The following is a 24,151-nucleotide window of genomic DNA, read 5'->3' on the forward strand; positions in this document are numbered from 1 at the left end:
AAAAACACAACACAATGAAAAAACACAACAACAAATGAAAAACACAACACAAATGAAAAACAACTGCAAATTCAAAAACACAACTGCAAATGAAAAAACACAACAACAAATGAAAAAACACAACACAAATGAAAAAAACACAACAATAAATGAAAAAACAACTGCAAATTGAAAAACACAACTGCAAATGAAAAAACACAACGCAAATGAAAAAACACAACAACAAATGAAAAAACACAACAACAAATGAAAAAACACAACTGCAAATGAAAAAACACAACACAAATGAAAAAACACAATACAAATAAAAAACACAACAACAAATGAAAAAACACAACACAAATGAAAAAACACAACAACAAATGAAAAAAACACACACAAATGAAAAAACAACTGCAAATTCAAAAACACAACTGCAAATGAAAAAACACAACAACAAATGAAAAAACACAACACAAATGAAAAAAACACAACAATAAATGAAAAAACAACTGCAAATTCAAAAACACAACTGCAAATGAAAAAACACAACGCAAATGAAAAAACACAACAACAAATGAAAAAACACAACAACAAATGAAAAAAACACAACACAAATGAAAAACACAACTGCAAATTGAAAAACACAAGGAAAGAGGAAAGGAAGAGCAGCAGGCGAGCTCTCTGATTGGACGACGGAGCCATTCAGCCTTTAAACCGGAAGTGATTCTGCCTGGAGCAGGAATTTCAAAACATGGAAAACTCAACTCAACTCAACTCAACTTTATAAAGCGCATTAAGCAGTCGTAGCTGAGACAAAGGGCTGTACATTGAAAAAAAATATAAGAGGCAAAATAAAAACATGAAAACAATAAAAACAATTTAAAAAAAAGTTAAAGCAATAAAAACAATCAGATGGTAAAACAATAAACAAAGCATAAAAAGTTAAAACAATTAAAAAAAAAACGAAGGCACTAAAACCAGAGCAGAGTCTCACGCTGAGGGAAAAGCCAAAGAATAAAAATGGGTTTAAGACGAGTTTTAAAAACTTTGTTGACTCCTCTCCCGACTCTTTCTCGCAGCTTGGACAAAACATTGTTCCTCCTTTCCTTCCCGATATTTCCTCCTCTCGAAACTAGACGCGCCACAAGCGCGAAATGACCTCCGGTTCATAAGTGGTACCGTCCCGTCGTCCAATCAGTGACATCTCTTTCTGCCAACTGGTAACCGTTTAAGTTACCGTCTTTGTGTTTTTCCATTTGTTGTTGCGGTTTGCACTTTCAGGGCCACCGTACGTTTCGGTGGATTGTTCGTACGGCGAATGTCCCGGGAGTCGTGGACGTTGTTGTTATTGATCCACCTGCTCGCACGTGTGCAGAAGAACTCCGTACTACACGTGTCACATCGGCCCTCACTGTCTCTCACGTGTCTTCGCACGCGTCCCACTCCCTTCAGGACTGCTTCTCCATGGCCAACGTGTCGTGGTACGGCGGCGCCGGCGTCCGGGGGCAGACGTGGCCCATCAACGACCAGAACGCCACCATGCAGCCGTTCGTCGTCAGCGACCTGCGGGACAACCCGTCCGGCTTCGGCTCGGCCCTGGAGCGCTACTTCCTGGGCTCGTCGGGTAAGAGGAACCCCGCACACACACAAAAAGGGAACACCGCCTCCGGGGTGGAGTCGGCGGTCTGCGTGCTTCGTGACGTCGTCAGCTGTTTCTGGGGAGGGGGGGGGGGGGTCTAGAATAGGGGCTGTGGAAATCTGAGCCCCGCGGTAGCGGCGGTATACAATGTGGTGGCGTGAATCCCCCCCCCCCCCCACCCCGGGGCGTAGGGGAAGCCCTGTGTGGATGTTGTTGTGTCTTCTTTCCTCGCCACGTCCTCTCACGCAAGTGTCCGTTTGTGTTCCGGGCCGATGGGGGGGGGGGGGGAAGGATCCCGAAGCGAAACGCGGCAGCGCTAGGCCGGCTAGCACACAAATAGAGCGTAACCCGACGCCCCGTCGGCGGCGCCGCCGCACTTTATTAATTGGAGAGATTAGGAGGACAAAGGGAAGCGGGCCACCTTTAGCATCTTGAATTAGCTCTTAGGGATACCGGCGTAATTGCCTTTTGTACTATTAAAAGGGCAGGTTTGGACGACGCCCTGCTGACTCTTATAACGCACCCGGTTATTTTGGGGGGGTGTTAGATTTTATCCTGGGGGCAAAAAACGGGGGAGGGGTGAGGGGGGGGGGTCCTGAGGATGTGAATGGTTAATATGACTGATGAGGAACGCGTGCGTGTTCAGGAATAGCATTAGAACTTTGGACTCTTAAGTTGTTTTGATCCGAACTTTACGGGATGGCGGATGAAGAAGTGGCACATTCGCTTGCAGGAACTGATAAATTAATCGTCTCTGCAGCTCGAAGGGGGGGGGGGCGAGTAAAGAAAAATAATCACGGTAATGACCTCGTGAGTTTTGGTGATTGCCAGCGGTAGCGTCTCACACACACACACATGCTCACACACACACACACACACACACACACACACACATTTTGGGACGTTACATAACGGTGGCTGGCTTAACGGGACGGTCACATGACTTAAATCCTTTTCCAACTTGTGAGGCGACGGCGGTAATTATCAGGACCCTGAAACCCTTTGTCTCCCACACACACACACACACACACACACACACACACACACACACACACTCACACACACATACCTGCACTGGATCCCGATGAGAACAAATGTTTGAACGTTGCCCAGCAACGGCCCGCAGACAAACTCCTCACAGGCCCAAACATAGCAAACATGTCTGCCGCGGCACTATCAGCACATTTAACAATATTTATTATGTGTTATTGTTCAAGGAGGTCTTTTGTTTTGGCCTCCGAGGTTCAGAACATCTTGAAATGTTGCTTCGGTGGTGAAAACCTGAGTTGCATTAATCCGCCACAGCGCCACTTTAACAACATGATATTTATTATTAGTTCAAGGCTGTCTTTTGTTTGGGCCTCCGAAAAGCAAGACAGGTTTTTATTTTGAAGACGTTCTGGCATTTGTGCGTCACTGTTTCTCATAGTTTGGCTTTATATTACAATTCGATAATTTACATTATGATTATGATATACAGTATAGTTGCATGTCAAACATAAGCTCGTGGGCAAAAAACCAAGCAAGAAGCTTCGATCCAGCGAGAAAATTGTCAATATTTCAAATTAAATATTTAAATATTGATTTTAGAGTAGTGGACGCAGCTGAGCACTGAAATGCTTAGTTTTATAATGCTAGTTTTCATGGTGCTACCATGAAAACTAGCATTAGCCTCAAAGTCGTGTTGTCGGGGTGAATTTGTCGAAATACCCATAATTCCACGGCGATGGGAGGAGTTCTGACGGAGGCTGCATCTATCTCTCGTTACAAAAGAGTCTATAATATATGATACGAGACGATTTTTGGGGAAATTTCACTGTATTTTGAACCAGAAAATTCCATTAAAATTAGCTTTTTAAGATTGTTGTCATTTTCTGTAGCAATTGCTTGGACTTGTGGAAAATATAGACTCCTATCAATACCACTTTAGATAGTAGGAAAGTTAACACATTTTTTCATGCCTTATCTCTCTTTTTTTCATGATTCATCATAAGAAATACTTTCTTTAGTTCTTCCAGCTCCAAAAAAAATCAGCTGGCATCGGCTGCATTTCCTCCCCGTTTCCATGACGTCTGAATTGGAGCATTTCCCCCCAAAGTTCTACCTTAAGAACCATTTTCAAAAAGTTTCACTTGTCGCGTAAAAGAAGCCCGAAAAAAAACCGCAACAACCGTCGATTATTGTTCCAGATTTTATGGAGGAAAAATACAACTGTTGAAAACGTGTGACTCTCCACACCCACGCGAAAAGATTATTGATCATTATTATTATTATTATAATTATTATTATTACCTTTGCACAATGAAAATAAGTATAAATCTCTCAGCCAACGTGACGAATGAGGCGAAAGCTCCCACTTTGCACATTTTCATTGTGACGACAAAACAACTTCTTTCTTCTTTTTCTTTTATTTTCCTTGAAAGCAGACGAAGGACCAGTAATCTATAAAAGAAGTCGGGTTTTTTTCCCCCGGCACAAACTTTTCAGACATGATTCCACTCTAATTCTGGAATCCTCCAGCGTTCCACATCGTGGATTTAAGGCAAAGTCGCAGTCTCTGCGATCGAATCGGGAAGCGAGGGATTAAGTGGGGGATGAATAGTGGAAGGTAGGAAGTGAGCCAGTGAAGCAGCCATGCAGCGGAGTGACATTTGAGAGCGGTGGCCAACTGGAGGAGGCCGTCAGCCCCCCCCCCCCTCCAACCCCCCCACCCCCACCTGTCTTCATCCGTACGAAAACAACTGGGCTGCAACTAAAAGAGAGAGAAAAAGTCACATCCTACGCCGATGATATGTTGAAGTGACGACCTGCACTCACTGAACAAGCGCTGACTTATGAACTGGAGAGCAGCGTAAGAAAGATTTGTAGGATTTCATTTTCATTTTCATTTGATTATTTATTTCATTCATTTAAAACGATGCAACAGCAGCATTTCATATGAATGAAAAGGAGCAGAAAGAAGTAAAACTTATAATGTTCTGCCCCTTTATCAACACAAAATCCTTTACAGTTCCAGTTCACTTCATTTCTTTTTCCAAAACATCAAACACAAAATAAATAAATAAGGTTGATCTGCTACTCCGCAGTGTCGTATTTCTGTAACATTGATCATTTAACAAGTTTCTTAAGCACATCAATGGGTTTAGAAGTTTTAATTTGACAATCCGATTGAAACCTGGGTTTTGTAAAAACCTCAGTTCATATCTACTTTTTCTCTTGGTGAATCTGTTTTGCAATTTGTTCGGTAAAATTTCCAGACGAGCTTTAAACATGGTTTTTAGAAGGTTCTACTCCACTAAATCTTTACATTTCAGTGTTTTTAGTCGTCTAAATAAAGGATCAGTATGGTCTCTGGAACCACTTCCACTAGCGACTCGAATCGCTCTTTTCTGTAGAAGAAAAATTGGATTAATGTATGTTTTACAGGCATTTCCCCCACACTTCAATACAATAGGTCAGATATGGAACAATCAATGAGTTATACAACAAAAACAAAGCATCTTATTTAGAGAATCTTTGACTCTATGCAACACGGCTATTACTTGGAATACCTTTACTTTGACATTATTAATATGTGATTTCCATGTCAAACGTTCATCAATCATAATACCGAGGAACTTAATCTCATTTGCCCTTTCGACTTCTAACCCGTTCATAAACAATGACGCCTCAACATATTTCCTTTTAACTACAGAAAACCATAAATTTAGTTTTGCTGATATTTAGGGACAATTTATTTGCATTGAGCTATGCACTCGGACTCTATAACCTAAAAACAATAAATCCATAAAGGACATTTCTGCTTATTTAGCATATAAATCTCCCATCTGGTTTCACGGCTGCTAAATCGGGGTTTGGGAAGTGAAATACAGTTAAATTTCATCAAAACAATAATATAGTATAATAAATAATAAGAGACAGATGATTACTATCAACCTCGATTCACTAACTAATACTGTCAACCAAATAAATGTAAATAATAGAGGATGGATAGTAAAATGAACAGAAAGAAGGAGAATTAATTAATTAATTAACTGAGATCTGTGGTGAAGGATTTGAGGACAAATTTGAGGGGGAAATTTACAATTTGTAAAAGCAGCAACGACAAAAATACACACCTAAACTCACAACCTTCGACAAAATCGGTTGTTTTTCAGAATAAAGTCTTCGACAGGCGACGGAATTATTGTAAACTTCCTGCAGAAACGTGGCGTCAGAACAGCAGTTCCATCACGGCACAAGGAGGAAATGATTAAAGCGTCGCCGTTGTAATACTTCAATTTACGCACCTCCTAAACTTAGACCACGTGTTACATCCTTTTGTGTTTTTGGTCTCACAATGAGCAGATTTCCTTTTTTTTTTTTTTTTTTTCTTTCCACAAATATAGTTTTATAAGTTTTTCCATTGGGATTTTTTTTTTAACAACCGGAGTATCAGTTTATTCATTTTTTTTTTTTTTTGCCTGAAAGGCTCAGCGACTTGTAAGCAGACACTTTGTGTCAGACAAATAAATCTTTTTTTTTTTTTTTTTAAAGATTCCCTCATCCATTCTTTGATCCAGTGATTTATCTTCTTTTTCTTTCCTTTTCGCGGCGACGGTTCGGAGCGGGAGGAGATAACGTCTCTACGTCGTAACACAGACCACACATGCATGCTGCTCTCACTCCTGTGGCCTCACCATTATTCATTTTACCATCATTTCTTTTCTAACCCCCCCCCTTTTTTTATTTTTTGTCCTTCGTTCTACTTATGACTCAGGGTTTCCACGATGATGTTTCTCTACCTCTGCTTGCTGTTTGGAAGCGGCCGGGCTCTAGATTAGAATAGAATTAAAGGCTATTTGACCATTAAGGAATTTGATTTTCCACCTTTGTGTAACGATAATTAATCAGTAATACAATCAATTAGTACTTCATGTATTCAAAGGTCATTAAAAGCACATTTTGAGGTTAGAGGTTCTAAACCTGGGGGTCTAAACCGGCCGAACCACCAAGAAAATTGAAAGAAAAATACAAAGAAAACATTGTTGTTGTTTTTAACAAATTAACTAATTTCTTGTGAGTAGCAGACAAAAACAAAACTGTGAGTCCTGAGATGTCGGGCGGTGCTGAAGTTTGCAGAAACTTAAAATAACGCAACAGGAGAAGTGCTTTTTGGGAGGGTATTTGACTATTTTGCAGCAAAAGGTTTCACTGAAATTGGTTCTATGTTGAGATTGGAGTTGTTTTTTGGTCACAAGTAGTTGAGTTTACAAAAAAATAGAGACATTTTCATTGTATCTGCTGGATAGAAAATTTGTATTTGTATTGTAATTGATGAAATATTAGGAAAAAGCTATTCTCTCACCTTTATTTTGAAAGCGTACACTTAGATCAGAGAGAGATTGAGAGATTGCGACAAATAACTCGAAATCACAATGTGAGACAACCGACGAACCAGACAAACTGAGAAAAAATTTATTTTTCCAGTGTTTTATATTGTGTTTGAAACCAAGCGAGACGGAGGAGCTGAAATCAGAGCTTTCCTGTCGAGGTACAAAAAAAAAAAAACAAGCCGCCCCCAGAATACTCATTGGGAGTTGCTTAATAGGTCAGCAGGAGGTCACCAGGAGCCAAATACCCCCCCCTCCCACCCAAACTCCCCCGCCCCTGGCGCAGCTGCCCCGAAACCTCGACGCTCCCCGACAACTCAGATGTAAAAACGCTCCGGGAATTACTCACTTCGCCAACTGAAGCTTTGTCAAGGGCGACCTGTCATCCCCCGTGTGAGAGCTACTGTTTGAAAATCACGCCGCAGAATTTCGACGCGCGTCGATCCTCCCGACGCGGCGCGTCAAGGACGGGAAGCAGGAAACGGTAGCGCCGTTTAAAAAAAATCAAAACAAAAACAAAAAAAACGAAAACCTACAAGTGTAACTTACCTTTGAAAATTACTTGTGGACATAAGATGTCACTTTAGGCTCCTTTTTTTTAATATATTGTACTGTGAAGAGCATTTTAAATACAGATAATGTCATATATATATATTATTATTATATATGTATATCTAATAATGTCTATATATAGACATTATTATTATTATAGGAATTTACAAGCATACAAGTTACTCAGAATCCACCATGACTTTGTAAAAACATGAATTATGCAACAGTGTTTTGGACATTTCACTGTATTTTAATTAAAATTAGCTTTATGTTTTAGATTTAACGACTATATTTTTGTCATAATTGTGTAGTTTTTTTGAAAAATATCAATATTTTCATGATGTGCACTCTGCACCACAACAACACAAACATTTTCAAGTATAAATCTAAATCTAAATCTAAATCATTTGAAAGACGTTCCGCGTGGAGTTTTCCCAGGTTTTGTGCATTTTCTTTGGTTACCTGATTAATAAGTGCGCATCAGCATGACTGTACGTCAGGGGTGTCAAACTATTAAAACAATTTGTCATCATCTGGAAGTTGTTTTGAGTTTACGTGTTTAAAGTATCACTTCACATAAATTGGACTTTTATTGTGAAAGGCGTTGCGTTACGTGACCTCCACAGATGCATTAATGTCGGGAGTCAAATTCTGACCAAGGGTGGTTTTGAATGTCATTTTTGCCGATCGAGTGTTTTTTAGATCAGCCTCTGTCAGTTTTCATATTTATACTTTAAAAAGCAATCACATGACGGCCGGATTAGATCGTCTGGTGGGCCGCTTCTGGCCCCCGGGCCGCATGTTTGAAACCCCTGGTCTACGTGTTTGTGTTTGTCCGTGACGCCGCAAAAGATTTGTCTAAAAGATGGATGGATGCGTGTCGTTGCCTCCCGGTTTCAGCCAGCTTTCCCTAATATGAGCATTTATTCTAACCTCTTCAGCTCAACAATCAATCAAATCTTTTATTATTATTATTATTACATAAGCAGTCAGGTATTCTGATGTGGAATGGCCTTGTCTGTTATTTGTGACATGATATTTCCAAACAATAAAAGTGATTGATGACAGGAGGAGAGCAGAGAAAGTCTCTTTAGCGTTTCATTATTATTTTTTTTTATTTATTTTTTTTCCAATAAGTGGGATTGGAAATTTACTACCGTGGCAGGAGCCCAGGTTTTGTGGCCATCAATTTCTTGAGGTTGGGCTCCGAAACGAAATTTCCATTGTTAAGGAAACACTCACGGACGCACGCAGTGTTTTGGACGCACGTTATTACAAGGTCTGTGGGCGTTTGTCATAAATAAAGAGTATAAATATGACAGGTAAGGCAGCTCATGTGGTCCACAGCAGTGGGGAGTCTCTCTCTCTCCCTCTCTCTCTCTCCCTGACCCGGGAGAACGTGCACGAGGTCACCCCCCCCCCCCCTCCCGCGACCACCTCCAGACGTCACGGCTCGGCTCGGCTCGGCTCGGCGCGAAAGGAAAGTGTGCGGAGGCCTTTACGGTCCCCCCATAAGTCGACCTCTGTTTTTCTTGGAAGTCCCCGTGGTTGAGGAAAAGCGCGTGCGAGCGGGGGGGGGGGGGGGGGGGGGCATGTGCGCCAGGTGCGCCTCGCGCGCGCCCGGTCGCGTGCGTGAAATCATTCGAACGTGTCCCAGTAAACTCCGTCCGCCTGCGTGTCTGAAGATGAGGGGGGGCGAGAGGGGGGGGGGGGGGGGGGGGGGGGGCTTTCAAGTCGGGCGTGTAATTTCTCTTTTGAGGAGCTCGTGGAAAATATTTTACGGGAAAGCTTGGAATTTTTTTTTTTTTTTTTTAAAGGAATCATTCTAAAAATAGCATCCCTCCCCTCGTTTCCTCTCCTGCTCCTGGACGCCGCAACTCAAGAAACGGCTTCACGACACACTGATCCCCCCCCCCCCCTCATAGATTTTCAAAAAGCCAAGTTTTTAAAATCTGCACAGTTATTCAGAAATGGAATATAATAGGCAGAGCGGTTCCCTTGAGGCTCCGCAGTGTCATTTCCCAATAAAAATAAATAAATAAATAAAAAATTAAATATGACTCAAGAAGTCATGCTTGCAAAAACGTTCAACTCCACTTTCCACCCCGTGTGCACTTTGTTTGCAGCTTTTGCTTGCATCTTTGCACATCATGGTGCAGAGGTCTGCAGTGTCGGGTGTTCTCTCCCGTTCCTCTGTTTCCACTGCCTGCATTCCTCCTCCATCGCTTCCATAAAGCACCAGCGGTTTTTTTTTATTTTCCCCCACTGCCCCACTTTCTGCTCCACGTATGCAAACGTATGGTATCGTGGGTTCTCTTCATTGTCATGGTGTTTTCATGATGTTGAGTTTCATGAAATGCATAAATGCCACGAATAAGTAGAAAACAAGAGACGGGAATGGCTGCAGTTGCTCTCAAGGGAAAGTAATTTTGTTAAAAATAAAATTATAGGTGTATAAACTACTTTCCAGGGAACCGGTTTAATTTTAATCTTATTATTTTTTTCTTCCACTGGATTTCCAGCGCATCAAAACAACAACATGCAAATAAAAGCAATTTTTTTTTCTATCTGGAATGGGACAGATACTAATATTAATACTTGTACTTCAATTATGCTTTTTTTAAATATATTTTACTGAAACTTTATTTAATTGATACTGTTTCACTATTGCTGAAACTTTATTGATACTTTTGTATACTTGCAAAGAAACTTTATTGATACTTTTTTAACTTTTACTGCAAATTTATTGATACTTTTTATACTTTTATTGGTACTTTATTGATACTGTTTCACTATTGCTGAAACTTTATTGATACTTTAATTTACTTGCAAAGAAACTTTATTGATACTTTTTACTTTTGCTGAAAATGTATTGATACTTTTTATACTTTTATTGATACTTTATTGATACTGTTTCACTATTGCTGAAACTTTATTGATACTTTTTTTTACTTTTTGTTGATACTATTCACTTTTACTGGTACTTTATTGATACTTTATAATTGTAATATTACATACATATGATCATCGCTCAGACACGTAACTGAACCTTAAGTATTTCTACTGTCGGTTGAGTACAATTCAAGAAATGTTGCAGTACTTGCATAGTAATGATTTTAAACAGGTTTCATGACATTTTGCAGCAACAGTTTAGAAGGGAAGTGAGCGTATTTGATGTCTTGTATATTGAAAGAAATGCAGGTATTCTCATTATTGAAACCTGCGTTAGTATTTGTTATAATAGGATATACATACATTATAATAGAAACACAATCATGTTTGGTCGCTTTGCAGGCAGCCAATCACCTCCCGGTACCAGTTAGGACACCCGATTGACGCATTTATATTAAAAATGTGCGCTTGAACTCGGACACTGTGCAGTTAAATCCTCTATTTCAAGAAATACACCCAATAAATCCAATAATTTTTATGTTGTTTTTTTATGGCACATTGTTTTATGGGGAAGTTGTCGCCAACTATTACGTCGGATCAGAGAAATCTCGTGAGGTTGAAATCTGTCTGAATCAAGCTCGGGTTTTTGAAGAAATGTGATTGTGTAATTGGCACGTAAGGGTATAAATGACGTGTATTTTAAAGCGCTAATGTTAAAAAAATATGTATATATATATATATATATATATTCATGTCCCGTATGAATCTGTAACAAGCAGTCGGCTGGTGATCTAATACCTTGTGAGAGGCAGCTGAGGTGTTACCAGTATCTCTTTGACATTATCCGTTGCAAACACGTGAGAATCACGGCTCTTCGCCGGGCTTCATGCGACGCTTAAATAGCGATCTTTAAGACCATTAATCTGATTATGAACTGGTACACGAGCAGCCTGCCCGCATGGGAACACCGGGTCCATTGAAACCAGAGAGCCGGCCTCCCGTCCCGCTTCTCAGACCGTCTAATCTGTTCATTGATCGGCCCCCCGTCTCCGATCCCGGGTCAAACCCGCTTCCAGGAGATTGCGAGAGAAACTCGAGCAAAGTCCGGAAGGGGGGGGGGGGGGAGAGATCGAAACTGGCGCGCGCCTCTGTAGGAAGGGAAGGTAGTTAAAAGGCGAGAGGGAGAAGTGGCGAGGGTTGGGGTAACACGAGGAGGCATTCCTTGCAGGGCAACTACATCTGCGGGCACAATCTTCTGCTCCTCGTAATGTGGTCATCTGGCACCTGTGTGCAAGGGGCCGGATTAGACGGGAGTTTTGAGGAGATTTCAGGAGGTAAAGCCGACTGTTGCAATCACCGTCTCACGAAGCGGGGGGGGGGGGGTGGACTTAAGATTTAAATCAAAACAAGAGACGCCGGGTTCCTTTTTACCAGGGTTAACCTGACTCTCGGGTCGCGGCTGTGCAGCGTAACCGGCCTACTGAGAAGCCGCCGGCAGTCCCAGGGAAACTCATCCGGCCGCATACTGCTGTATCTCGTTCTCGGGAGTGGTTTTCTTACATCTGAGTTGGAGGCGATATCAGCTGACGCCGCCTTGCACTCGACCCCCTACGACACTCCGCCGGTCGCGCCCGTCCCGCTCTCGGTAACGCCTGCGCGCTCTTGTCATGTCGGTGGAGTCTGCGCTCTCTCGTCTGGATGCGACGGGTCAGGGTCTGTTCCTCTTGACCGTGGCGTACCTAACAAACAAGCATCTTCTGCCGTCTGCTTCTCCAACCACGCAGGTGTGGCGGTGCTCGTCTCTCCAGATATTCCCCTGCAGCTCGGGCTGGACAGCAGGCAGCAGTTCTGCCTGCAGTCGCTGCCCAGCATGGAGCGCCTCCCGCTGCAGTACACGGTGTGCGTGGCGCACGACGTCAGAGCCGCCCACCAGGAAGCCGTGCGACAGCTCTCCGAGCACAGCAGGGAGCTGCCCGACATGAAGGCGCTCTGGTGAGTTCGCACGAGGCTCGGAGGCGATTGGGAAGTCAAGAGTCGTGGAGTGGGTTCAAACGTCGATTTGAAACGTGTCCGTGCTTGTTAAAGAGCGTGACCCCCCCCCCCCCCCCCCCCCCCGTGTGTCCGTTCGCCCAGGCTGCCGTTCTGGAAGCTCCTCTCCAACGTGGATTCGGGGCCGAAGGTGGAGAGGGAGCTGAGGACCTTCTCCAATCGTCTGAGGAGACATCAGCTTGGGGAGGGAGTCATCAGCCTCAACGAACATTCCACCACCCTCCTCTCTGATATGGTACATACACCTACATCGGGGGGTTCAATCCAAAGTCATGTTCTCCTGGGGTTTTCAGATCAATCCGGACATTTGGGCTGTTCTGTTCATAGTTGGCATGTTCAGTGTTTGTGCGTCAGATTTCCAAAGGTACCCCAGTTTCTCTCTACAGTACAAAAAACCCCAGACATTTGAGGGTAAATGATGACTGGATTGATTGCCCGTAGGTGTGAATGTAAGTGTATATAGACGATTTTCTAAATGGATGGATGGATTCATCTTCTTGATTATAGCTCGAACAGTCCGAAACCGCTTCACATTGTCAGTCACACACACTCACGGTTTGGGGTTCAGTGTCTTGCTCAAGGACTGGTGGAGTTGGGGAATCGAATCTGCAGCATTCCGATCGGGAGATGACCGCCTTGCCAACCACAGCCGCCATGAAATCCGCATGTTGTGATTAGAAATACAACCAAAGCCAAAATAATACTCTCACTTTCTCTTCAGATGTACATCTTCCGATTGGACCTTGCTTGATCCCCGTCCCCTTTAGTTACAGTTGCGAACTCAGACAAGCTTAAGGAAGCTCATCGCCGCTTCCACTATGTGATTAATTCATGCGTTGAGAACATTCGTCCAAGTCTGGCCAGGTGGTAGTTCAATGCTATTGGATCGTTTGCATTCGGGGGCGGGGCTTAGCCAAAAGTCATTTCTGAAACCAAAAGTTTTAAATAAGAAAAAACAGACAGATTTTTGTTTAGTAATCTATTTCCCTCTAATCACTCCCAGCTGATGTGTATTTTCACATTTTCACTAGGCCTACTACACACGGGAGGCTGTTAAAAAAGGGGGGCCTCCATAGTTTTGTGTTTTAAGGCCTGTCACTACTATTTATTATTCGGCATGGCGATACTTCCGCTTTCCCCATTAGAGTTTATATCATCCAGTGACTGGAGATGTGATTCATATCTGATTTGCTGGGAGGTTTTATTCTCACTCCTGTCTTTCTTTGGTCATTCCTCACGCCGCGTCGCCGCCGATTCCCGTAATCCTGCTCTCCCGCCTGTTGACGGTTCATCGGTCAGAGGCTCAGAACCGGCGAGGGATAGAGATGAAAGGGTCGCCTTAAGTGAATCTGCAGAGCGCCGGAGGGGGACGAAGGAGGGAGGACAGGTTCGCGGAAATGTCACGACGCGGAAGAAAGTACGCCTTCGGGGGCCGATCGCATTCACGTTAAAATCGCGGGACGTACCGGGAATCGTACGAACGTGCTTCATTCCGCATTTGTCCCGGAGATGAAAGCTTTCAAAGAGGTTTCTCCTCCTGTTATTCCTCTGCAATTCCCCCTGTAACCCAGCCCCCGAACGGACCGCATGGAAACAAGGCCACAGTGGAGTGGATCTGTGTCAACACCTGCCGATGTTCCATTACAAAAAACAAATATAGTCGAGAAGACAAACGGAGCCTCTCCTGGTGGATCTCGGGTTGCTCGGACTGCGGTAACATGGCAGGGGACGGGGGGTGGGGGGGGGGCGCGTTGAGAGCCGAGCCAAGACTAACCGCCGCAGGTGATCCCGGGCGCGGCGATCCAACAGAGCAAAGAAGGAGTTCCACGAAAAGCTCCGGCATCTCTCTCTCTCTTTTTTTTTTTTTTGTGCAATCTGACTCAAAAGTAAAGTAACATTATTTATTAGTACAGTGTTTTTCAACCACTGTGCCGCGGCACACTGGTGTTTCCGTGAGATCTAGTCAGGTGTGTCGTGGGAAAGTATCAAATTTCACATTTTTTTCTAAAAAAAACATTTGCTCTCACAGTGTGTTGCAGAGTAATCATGTATAAATACTCTTCAACACTAGATGGCAGCACAGAACTTGGCCGTTGAAATTGAAACTGACAGACGTCAGTGTGGTTAATCTCCACCTCCTGCTACCATCTTGTATCAAAGTACTGTGTCAGTGACAGTGATGGAGAAGTTTTTGAAAAGGAAGAATGTGAACCAGGATCTCAGCTCTTCATCCATCAGGTCCAGGTTTCACACTGAGGGAGTCACAATTTTAAAAAAAAGGAAATTGGGAAATACTTTTTTTCTGTATTTACTTGATCCCTGTTGATAAAACTTTGATGAGAAAGACTTTATATTGTTAATAGAGGCTACACAGTTTCACATTTTAACATTTTCGGGTGGAGGTGTGACTCGAGATTTTTCCAAACAAAAAAGTGTGCCTTGGCTCAAAAAGGTTGAAAAACACTGTATTAGTAGATCTGAATCAAACAGGTCGATTCTCAAAAACACAGCGACTCCGTCAGACACGATGAAAATCAAACGGCTCAATGTTGGACCACGAAGACCAACATGTGAAAAAAAATCCAAATTTTAAGAACACGCGTGAGTATATATGAAAACGAAACTGAATGTGACAAACTCATCATCCGTTCGCCGTCTATAAACCAAATTGCAGAAAATGTCGACGTGAGCAGAAGACAAACATGATTCTTCTCATTGTTCTTCTTCCTCTGCGTCAAAATCCTCAAGACAGAAGTCGCCTCCTTCTTCTTTGCAGGACGTTTACGAGCGTCTTCCAGTTGTCCAGCTCTATGCGTATAGCTTTTACACACAATGGCGGCAGTATGTTCCAATTTGCAGGCCGGGAGGTGTGAGGGGACAAAGCGAGGCGGGGAAAACACGCGTCACTTGAACGGATGGTGAATAAGATTTTCCTTTACCCGGGATCGACATTTTTCAATGACGTCAAAGATACGAACCAGTTTTTTGGGTTTTTTTTTTTAATACCAGTCGAGCACGAGGAAACTCATGGAAGCTGTCCGTGGGGTGTTCGGCTCTGCGGGAAGTGTGAACGGCAACAATGATCCCCTCTTTCACTACGCTTTTACAAGTGTTCATAAATCATCACACGTGCTGTGGACTTTCTTTTCCACTTTCCATATTGCTGGCTTCCACTGGAAAAAGCTTTTATTAATGAGTTTGTCATGGTTTTGGTTTTTTTTGTTTGCTTGTTGTCCAACGACTAACTGCACTAATCTTGTCTTTCTTTGCAGAGACACGTCCCCGCTTAAGGTCACACTTTTACATTGTGAAGAGGTTTTGTTCCACCGTTATGTAATCGAGAAAACCTCTGTCCAAATCCCCCGGGGATTAAGAGTATATGTCAAACGGCTTCCCGACAGAGGTCACGTCGTAGCGGCTTCCCGGGTGCGCGCGCGCGCTAATGCCCGCGCTAACGCCGCCGCGTGTCTCCGCGTGTCCGCAGGACCACGACTACCTCAACGGCAGGAAGAGGGGGATGTCCAAGAGACTGACCAGGGACCTCCCGCTTGTCAAGCTTCTTAACATTTCCATCACCCTGTCCCCTTTCCTGGGCGTGGACACCACGCCGTTCCACACGTCCCTCGTCGACGGCACCCAGGCGTACTGGCTCAGCCTCCCGTCGGCCCCTCAGGGACAGCTGGTGAGAATCCAGGGACCCCCCCCCCCATCCTCCCCAGGTCGCTCTACGAAAAGGCTGCACGCGTTAAAAACGTGACAGTGACGTCACATCCCGGTGTCAAGAACACAAGACCCTCTAATCCCAACAAACCACCGAGCAAATTGTAATATTTATGTCTTACGGCTCTGTGGTATAGTTTCTTTTATAGTTGCTGTCACAACACTGCACTTCTGCTGACACTGCGTTTTAACATTGCGAGAGAGCGACGGTAAAGCACTTATATTCTATTCAAATTGTAAAAATGTCAATGAAAACGTTGCTTTTTTTTAAATAATTTTTTTTAACAAGCAAACTTTTTAGTAGCGACACAACATTAAAGGACGACTGCCATTTTAAAAAGTAGCAAGCTTGACCTCAGAGCCATGCTGTCAGTAAAAAAACACCCATAATGCAACATGATTTGGTGACATTTCACTGTATTTTCAATCAAATTGGCTTCATGTTGAGATTTTAGTCATTTTTCATGGAGCTGTGAAAATATGGACATTTTCATCTCGTGTACTCTGCGCCACAGCAAAAAGAAGAAAAAAAAAGTAAAGTTTAATGGAAAGGTTTCTGGAGTAAACAAGCCTGTGAGATCAGACTTCTTCCTCAACAGACTGCTATTCCAATAAGTTGACAAAAGTCTTTGCGTTTTGGGCCCCAAGTTGTTAAATCTCTGCTTTAAATGATCCGTTCAGTTCATAGTCTTACTTCAGCCGTCTGACCTGAACGTATTAGTTCCCGTGGTGCTGAGCCGAGTAAGAAAAAGGGGGAAAAAAATTGATTTGTTCATTCGTGGAAAACATATTTCACCTCAGTTCTCCACAACAACGAACTCTCCTGAACTCCAGAGAGCACTTTACTGTGTCAAAAAAGAAACCAGACGCATACTTTGATTTTTTCTTTTCTTTTTTTCCAAGTAGATACTTTCCATTCATGCCGCAGAGTCTCTCTGCAGTTTGACACAAGGCAGAACGTTGAGGATCCAGTTTTAATCCAGAGAACCTTCCCGTCACTGAGGCGGATGATTATTGATTCGTTTGGATGTTCACGCCCCCCCCCCCCCCCGCCCCACAGATCCCCGTGATGAGCCAGTGGCGAGGAAAGTTCTGCGTGAAGTTGAACATCACGAACCCGGGCGCCGTGAGCTGGTTCCTGGACCGGGTGGGAGCGCTGCAGGCCCACGTCGGGATGGAGTACGTCACCCTGGAGGGCGGCGAGGGCAACGTGTTCGAGGAGCAGGCCCTGCGGCCGCCGCCGCCGCTGGACGGCGACAAGTACATCGGCCTGCTGGCCGACCTGGCGACCCGGATAGGGGACTCCGCCATCGTGACGGCGGGGACTCGGTAACCGCCGGTATTTCCCGCAGAGTCGTGTTCTTAACCGGCTTCCGCCGTCAACGCTCACGACGTCTTGTGCTCTCCCGGGCGTCTCAAGGTCGAGCCACAGGCCGCTGTTTGTGAGGATGAGCCCCCTGGAGTCCGACTGGAGCCCGATGGGCCTGAAGGCCATCATTCCCTCCCTGCTGCACCACGCCCTGCTGGGGTACAACTTCCTCATTCCTGACGCAGTAGGTCAGTGTTTTTCAACCGCTGTGCCGCGGCACACCGGTGTTTCCGCGAGATCTAGACAGGTGTGCCGTGGGGAATGATCCAATTTCACATTTCTTTCTAAAAAAAAACACTTGCTAAAGTGTGTTGCAGAGTAATCATGTATAAATACTCTTCGCCACAAGATGGCAGCACAGAACTTTGCCGTTGAAATGTAAACTGACAGACATCAGTCTGGTTAATCTCCACCTCCTGCTACCATCTTGTATCAAAGTACTGTGTCAGTGACAGTGATGGAGAAGTTTTTGAAAAGGAAGAATGTGAACCAGGATCTCAGCTCTTCATCCATCAGGTCCAGGTTTCACACTGAGGGAGTCACAATTTTAAAAAAAAAGAAATTGGGAAAGACTTTTTTTCTGTATTTACTTGATCCCTGTTGATAAAGCATTGATGAGAATGACTTTATATTGTTAATAGAGGCTACAGAGTTTCACATTTTAACATTTCCGGATGCTTGGGGTGCCTCCAGAGTTTTCCAAAGACAAAAGTGTGCCTTGGCTCAAAAAAGGTTGAAAAACACTGCAGTAGGTAATATCAGTAGCTTTTACTCCAAGTGCAAACCTCTACTGTGGGGAGAAAGAAAAAAAACGGGGGTGTGTGTGCTTCATCTATGTCAGTTCATGCAAAAACATCGTGAGCTTTCCAATACGTTCACTGGTTCAGAGAAAATATCCAGAGCTTCGTGCTTTAAGCACAAACGTAAATTGGTTTGTTGAATTGAAGCGATTGGCTGTAATTGACAATGTAGGCGATTTTGGTTCCTGATACTTAAAAGAAATCCTCAAAGGAGTACTGGAAGAAGAGGAAGAATTGTACTTTATCGATATTATCATTATTCTTATGTACTTTTTCTTGTAATCCAGGACAATTTTATAATTTTGTACTCTTTTCACGTCTTAAATAAACTTGTTGGACGAAAAGAAAACAGTTTAACATTAACAATCTATAGATGCAACGTAGTTTTTCTAAATCTCCAGGAACCGTCGTTTGTGGTGACGCGTAGCTGCGTTTATGTGTAAATACGACGCCCAGACGCAGAGAAACATCACAGTTTTTTGAAAATACCCAAATACGTGTAAACGTGGCCTCAGTTTAAAGCTGGGATATTAACTTTATTTTGAAAGCAGAATCAACAAACCATTGGATGATGAAGGTTCCCCTCATGTAAACAAACAAAAAGAGACAAAAACAAAACAAAACAAAACAAAACAGCCATATATTTGTTAAATAGCATAATGATAGAAAGTGTACAAAATAATAGTAGGGTTTTGAAGGAGACTTACCAGAATCAGATTAATAAAGTCATTCTGATTCTGATTCAATAGGAGAACACGGACTTTCCAGTTGGATTGTCGTTACAGTGACTGGCTAAATAAAACGACCAAGTCCCGAGGAGAATATTGGACGTGGAGTCGTGGCACGAGGGAGGCAGACGTTGTTACTGTCCACCTACTGAGCATGTGCAGAAGAAGTGTTAATGGTTTGTTTTGGTTTGGTTTGGTTTTTCCCTCCTGTGTGCAGGCGGTTCTCTCTCCGGGGAGCTCGTCACCGATGAGGAGTTGTTCATCCGCTGGCTGGAGATCGCAGCGTTTCTCCCCGTCATCAGCTTCCACACGCCGCCGTGGGTCTGTGGCGAAGATCAGGTACACGGAACGAACCGGTATTTTTTTTTTTCTCTACGGGGTTTCTCGAAAAAAATTAAATAAAAAATTCTGTCCACACGTCTCAGTGTGAGGCTTCGGGGCATGTAGTACATCTCCCGGGCCTTTAGGGGCGCTGTGACTCACCAAACACACCAAAAAAAAAACCGCGAAAGAAAGACGTGGAGAACATAGACATTTCGAAGTAGATTCCTGCTCGTACAACTAGCTCTATAGGTCTACGCTCCCGCTACGTCAGGAGCTTCTGCAGCGCCACCCGGAGCACGTCGCCCGCCATCGTCGTGGTTATTAGACGACATCGTGGGGCGAATACGTCATGTTTTATCCACAGATGATTGGTGTTTGGAGACCACACCTCACAGCAGAGCCGCGGTTCTGGGACACGATTTGAAAAAAAACAAAACGAAAAAAAAAACGTTCTCGAGCTTCTAAAATTGGCGTTCTCGTGTGGACGTTATTCTACGCCAGGGGTGTCAAAGTCATTTTAGTTGAGGGGCCACATCAACCTAATCTGACCTCTGGAGGGCCAACAAGTCAAACATAACATGTTAAACTGCAGATATGGACAAATGTCAAAGTCTTTCCTTCTTTTGATCCTTTTGTAACTGCAAGAATTTGCCAGTCTATTCTGAAATATACATATTAAAGGAAATCAGATATTATATTTGGTAAAAAAAAGAAAAAACCTCAGTCGCCTGTATCTGGTATCGTATTCGGGATTAAAACAATTTGTCATCATCTGGAAATTTTTTTGAGTTTACGTGTCTAAAGTTTTATTTCACATAAATTGGACTCATTGTTTTATTGTGAAAGGCGTTGCGTCATGTGACCTCCACAGATGCATTAATGTCGGGGTGTCAAATTCTGACCGAGGGCGGTTTTGAATGTCATTTTTGCCAATCTAGTGTTTTTTTTAGATCAGCATCTGTCAGTCAAAAAAAAAAATCACATGGCGGGCCGGATTGGATCCTCTGGCGGGCCGGTTCTGGCCCCCGGGCCGCATGTTTGACACCCCTGTTCCTGTTCTACGCCCTCCATAACAAGGTATCGAGTGACGTGAGATGAGACGCCCTGAAAAGGGGAGCAGAAAGATTATCCCTTCCTTTTCACGGGGCAAAAAGAGAGAGTCGGTGTATTGATCCGGCCTCGGGAGGCTCGTCGTTGAGAAACGTTCCCACGGCGGCGCCGCCGAGACCCGATCTGCGAAAAACGAGGGGTGGAGGGAGGGGGGGGGGGGGGGGGGGGGGGGGTATTCAGCCCCCGGGCCTGAATCCCGTCGCTCTCCGCTGGAAAGGAAGAATGTGCTATTCAGCGGGAAAACAAGGCCCGCAGTCTCACGGCCCGAAGGTACTGATACTCCTGACGGTGTGGTACCAGGGGCTCAGGTTCCCAAACAGAGACGCTCTGGACGCTTCCAGCCAGGATAAAGGCTTTTCTTTGTCCCGCGGCTCCTTCACCTGTGGGGGGGGGGGGGGGGGGGGGTTTCGGGGGTCCATCTGTTCCGAATTACAAAAAGATTTATGGCTCCGCTCTCGCTCTCGACGGCCGGCAGGAATGATAATGAATTTAAGGACTAGGGGGAAAAATATATATATATATATTTTATTGGAGCAATTAAGATTTCCATGAGTAATTGACAAGTGTGACGGAGTGGGAGTGATCGACTGTTGGGGTTTTTTTGGGGGGGTTTTTTTCCACGAGAGGAGAGGATGCAGGCGGCGGAATATATTGGTTGTGACTCGCGTTGCGTGACGGAGATAAAAATAGGCCGTTTGGACGGCGAGACGTTTGACAGCGCCAATGTTTTCCATTTTGGTCTCTCGCACGGCCGTCATCTTACGAAGAGAGAGACTCAGGAGACATTCCGGTGGACAAAACGTCATAAATGACTCTTTTTTTTTCTTCTTTTTAAAAAAAAATAATTGCACTGCACCTTTATTCCTAACAATGCGTGAGACTCGCGTCCGTCCCGGCCAAGGTCACACGGCAGCGACTGCGCTGGAATCCAATAGCAATAAAAAGAAATGTTTAAAAAAAACAAAAAAAAGCCTCAAAACCACACACAGGCCTGGCTTCTCAATTGCTCATTCCTACAAATGTTCTCATGAAAAATACATCTTTTTTATAGATGCGGTCAGCTTTTTTTTTTTTTTTTTGGTTTTTGTTTTTGTCGTGGGACGGCGGGGGAGGATGTGACCCTTGGAGGAATGCTGGGAGACGGGAGGACGACTTGTGGACGGTGTCGAAAACCGCCGAGTCAGCGACGGGGTCGTCAAAACACGCCACGCTCAGCGTCACTATTACTCTTTGTGGCGGATCTTTTTAAGTGTTGCTTGGAGTTTTCTGGAATTTTTTCTTTTTCTATTACTCCCTGGGGTTTTTTTTTTTGTTTTAGTTTTTTTTAACAACGTGACACATTCAATACGACAGTCGTGTGTGTCGTTCCAAATGTGGCGAGCGTTATTCCCGTCTGTGGTTCCCGTGTCTGTGGGTGTACTTATTAACTGTTCTCGAAAACATGGGAGTTCACGGCACGAAGACAAAACGGCGATGGAGAGCGTCGACGCCGGATTCTATCCGGCTGTTCGGGGATCGTTTTCATCCGATAAAACCGCCGCAGAAATACAAAATCGTCTCAACAACGTCATTTATTTCAATATTTCCAGAAAGCAGGAATAAATTCAAACGGCTCCAGTCACGTTCTTCATATATGCAGTTAGACTGCAAGATTTAAGAAAAAAAAAAAGACTTTTATGTTCAAAAGCTCGAAAGGAGAAATATTCCTTTAAACTTTAAATTTAAATTCCTGAAGTTTTTCTTAGTATACGTGTTGAAAATGTCTGTTACTTTCCCAAAACCAAACAATAACTCGCGGAAAATGACTACAATCGCAATAGAAAGACAATCTTGACGACGCCTCGATGGTACGTCTCTGCCGTTTACGTGCAGACGAACATTGTTTTCCAAACGTTGCCACATAAACGTGAAACTTTCCCAAGACCAAGTTGGAAAACAAGGTTTTCTTCACTTGGTTCTAATGAAAACCTTCTGCAGGGAAATGTCAAGGAAACATCTTGAGCTTGTTGCATTATGAGTGGTTTTTTCTTTTTTTTTTTTTTTTCAATTTTTATACATTTTCTTGCAGGTTGCTTGTATTATGTTTGACATCCCTGATGTAGGACCTTTAATTTATTAAATCATTCAACTTTTCAACACTTTCACATGAGTCTCGTTGGTCCAAAAAAAACACTGTATTCAAAGTTTATTCGCCCAAATCCAGCTTTTTTTTCTTGATTTTCCCTCCATTAGAATATCGGATCACAGGAGCTACATTCAGAATCTGCTGTGTCTGTGTGAGCTGGACTGGCTCCGCCCACACACACGCCCATCTATGGGAAGATGGAGGAAGAACTTCCTCTCGTGGCGCCATGTGCCAGAGCAGAGCTGCTTAATTGTGGGAGGAGTCAAAGGGGGAGGAGCCTACCTTGATTGTGATTGGCTAAAAACCCCCGATGACACTATATAGGGTTTGATTTCTGATTGGCCGGTTGGAGCAACACACTTTTTAAAACCTGGAACAAGCCAGGGAGAGAGAGGACACACGTTCTTCACTTCTGGGGCGTCGTTCTAGTTATGGAGACGATTTGTACTGTTGGAAAACTTTTAAAAAGTTGATTTTGTTGACCCCCTTTTAAAATAAACTCTTTTAGAAATCACTTCGTTACCAATGTTTTTGGGGTGAATTTGTGTGGCCTGGCAGACTCGAAAAAAAAAAATCCTTCTTCCAGGTGCTGAACCTGACCCGGAGCTACGTGGCCCGGCACCAGAGGGACGTGGTGCCGCTCATAGAGAAGTACGCCGAGGAGTGGCAGGCGACGGGGAACCCCATCTACAGGCCCATGTGGTGGCTCAGCCCCAGCGACCCCGCCACCTTCGCCATCGACGACCAGTTCCTCATCGGAGACGAGGTGGCTTGACCAGACGGGGGGAGGGGTGGGGGGGTTGGGGGGGTCTGGTTCCCGGACGTTATACCGGATACACCCGGCATCCCATAGCGCCGGAGCCAAACCCTACGCTCGTAACCCCCCCCCCCCCCATGTCCTTGCTAATTGGGTGTCCGGTGTCCCTGTCATACCAATATTTGTTTTACCAAAACCTTGCCATGTGTGTGTGTCCAGGTCCTCGTGGCGCCGGTGGTGGAGAGGGGCGCCGTGCGGAGGGATATTTATTTACCCGACGGGGGCTTCCAGTGGCAGGACAGCCAGAACGGCCAGGTGTTCGACGGCGGGACGTTCCTGCAGGACTTCGCCGTGCCGCTGGAGCGCGTGGCGGTTTTCTTACGGAGGAGCTGAGTCGGGCGACTTCCTGTTACTGTTGTCCAATTGTTCGAAAGAAAAAAAAAAGTACTCGTGCTGTTCTCAAACTTGCACTTTTCCACTAAAGACCATTGACCCCATCTCGAGGAGTTCTCTTGAGATATGTAGAAAGATTTTTTTTTTTTATATATATATAATATATATATATATAAATATATATATATATATATGTATACTTTATATATATGTATATATATATACTTGCACTTTAATGTTCAAATTTGTGATGATTTTTCTCTTTTTAAAAAAACAAAACAAAAAAAAAAATCAGTTTTTACCTCTTGGTTGATTTGTTTCCGGACATGTTAATCCATT

The 24,151-nt window shown here is 44.0% G+C and overlaps 1 protein-coding gene across 1 annotated transcript in view; it reads left to right on the forward strand.

Annotated features, from left to right (window-relative positions):
- Nucleotides 1-23,890, forward strand: part of LOC308136830 (SITS-binding protein) — a 27,581-nt gene extending 3,691 nt beyond the window's left edge. Inside the window, exons 2-10 of the mRNA XM_080505360.1 lie at nucleotides 1,435-1,606; nucleotides 12,222-12,429; nucleotides 12,571-12,721; nucleotides 15,971-16,168; nucleotides 17,267-17,535; nucleotides 17,627-17,763; nucleotides 19,321-19,442; nucleotides 23,249-23,428; nucleotides 23,639-23,890. Of these exons, the coding sequence (XP_080361486.1) occupies nucleotides 1,435-1,606; nucleotides 12,222-12,429; nucleotides 12,571-12,721; nucleotides 15,971-16,168; nucleotides 17,267-17,535; nucleotides 17,627-17,763; nucleotides 19,321-19,442; nucleotides 23,249-23,428; nucleotides 23,639-23,812 (1,611 nt within the window). The 3' untranslated portion in view covers nucleotides 23,813-23,890. The remainder of the gene's footprint in view (nucleotides 1-1,434; nucleotides 1,607-12,221; nucleotides 12,430-12,570; nucleotides 12,722-15,970; nucleotides 16,169-17,266; nucleotides 17,536-17,626; nucleotides 17,764-19,320; nucleotides 19,443-23,248; nucleotides 23,429-23,638) is intronic.
- Nucleotides 23,891-24,151: the final 261 nt, after the last annotated feature.

This window comes from Blennius ocellaris (assembly GCF_963422515.1).
Source record: "Blennius ocellaris genome assembly, chromosome: 11".
NCBI classification, from domain to species: Eukaryota; Metazoa; Chordata; class Actinopteri; order Blenniiformes; family Blenniidae; genus Blennius; species Blennius ocellaris.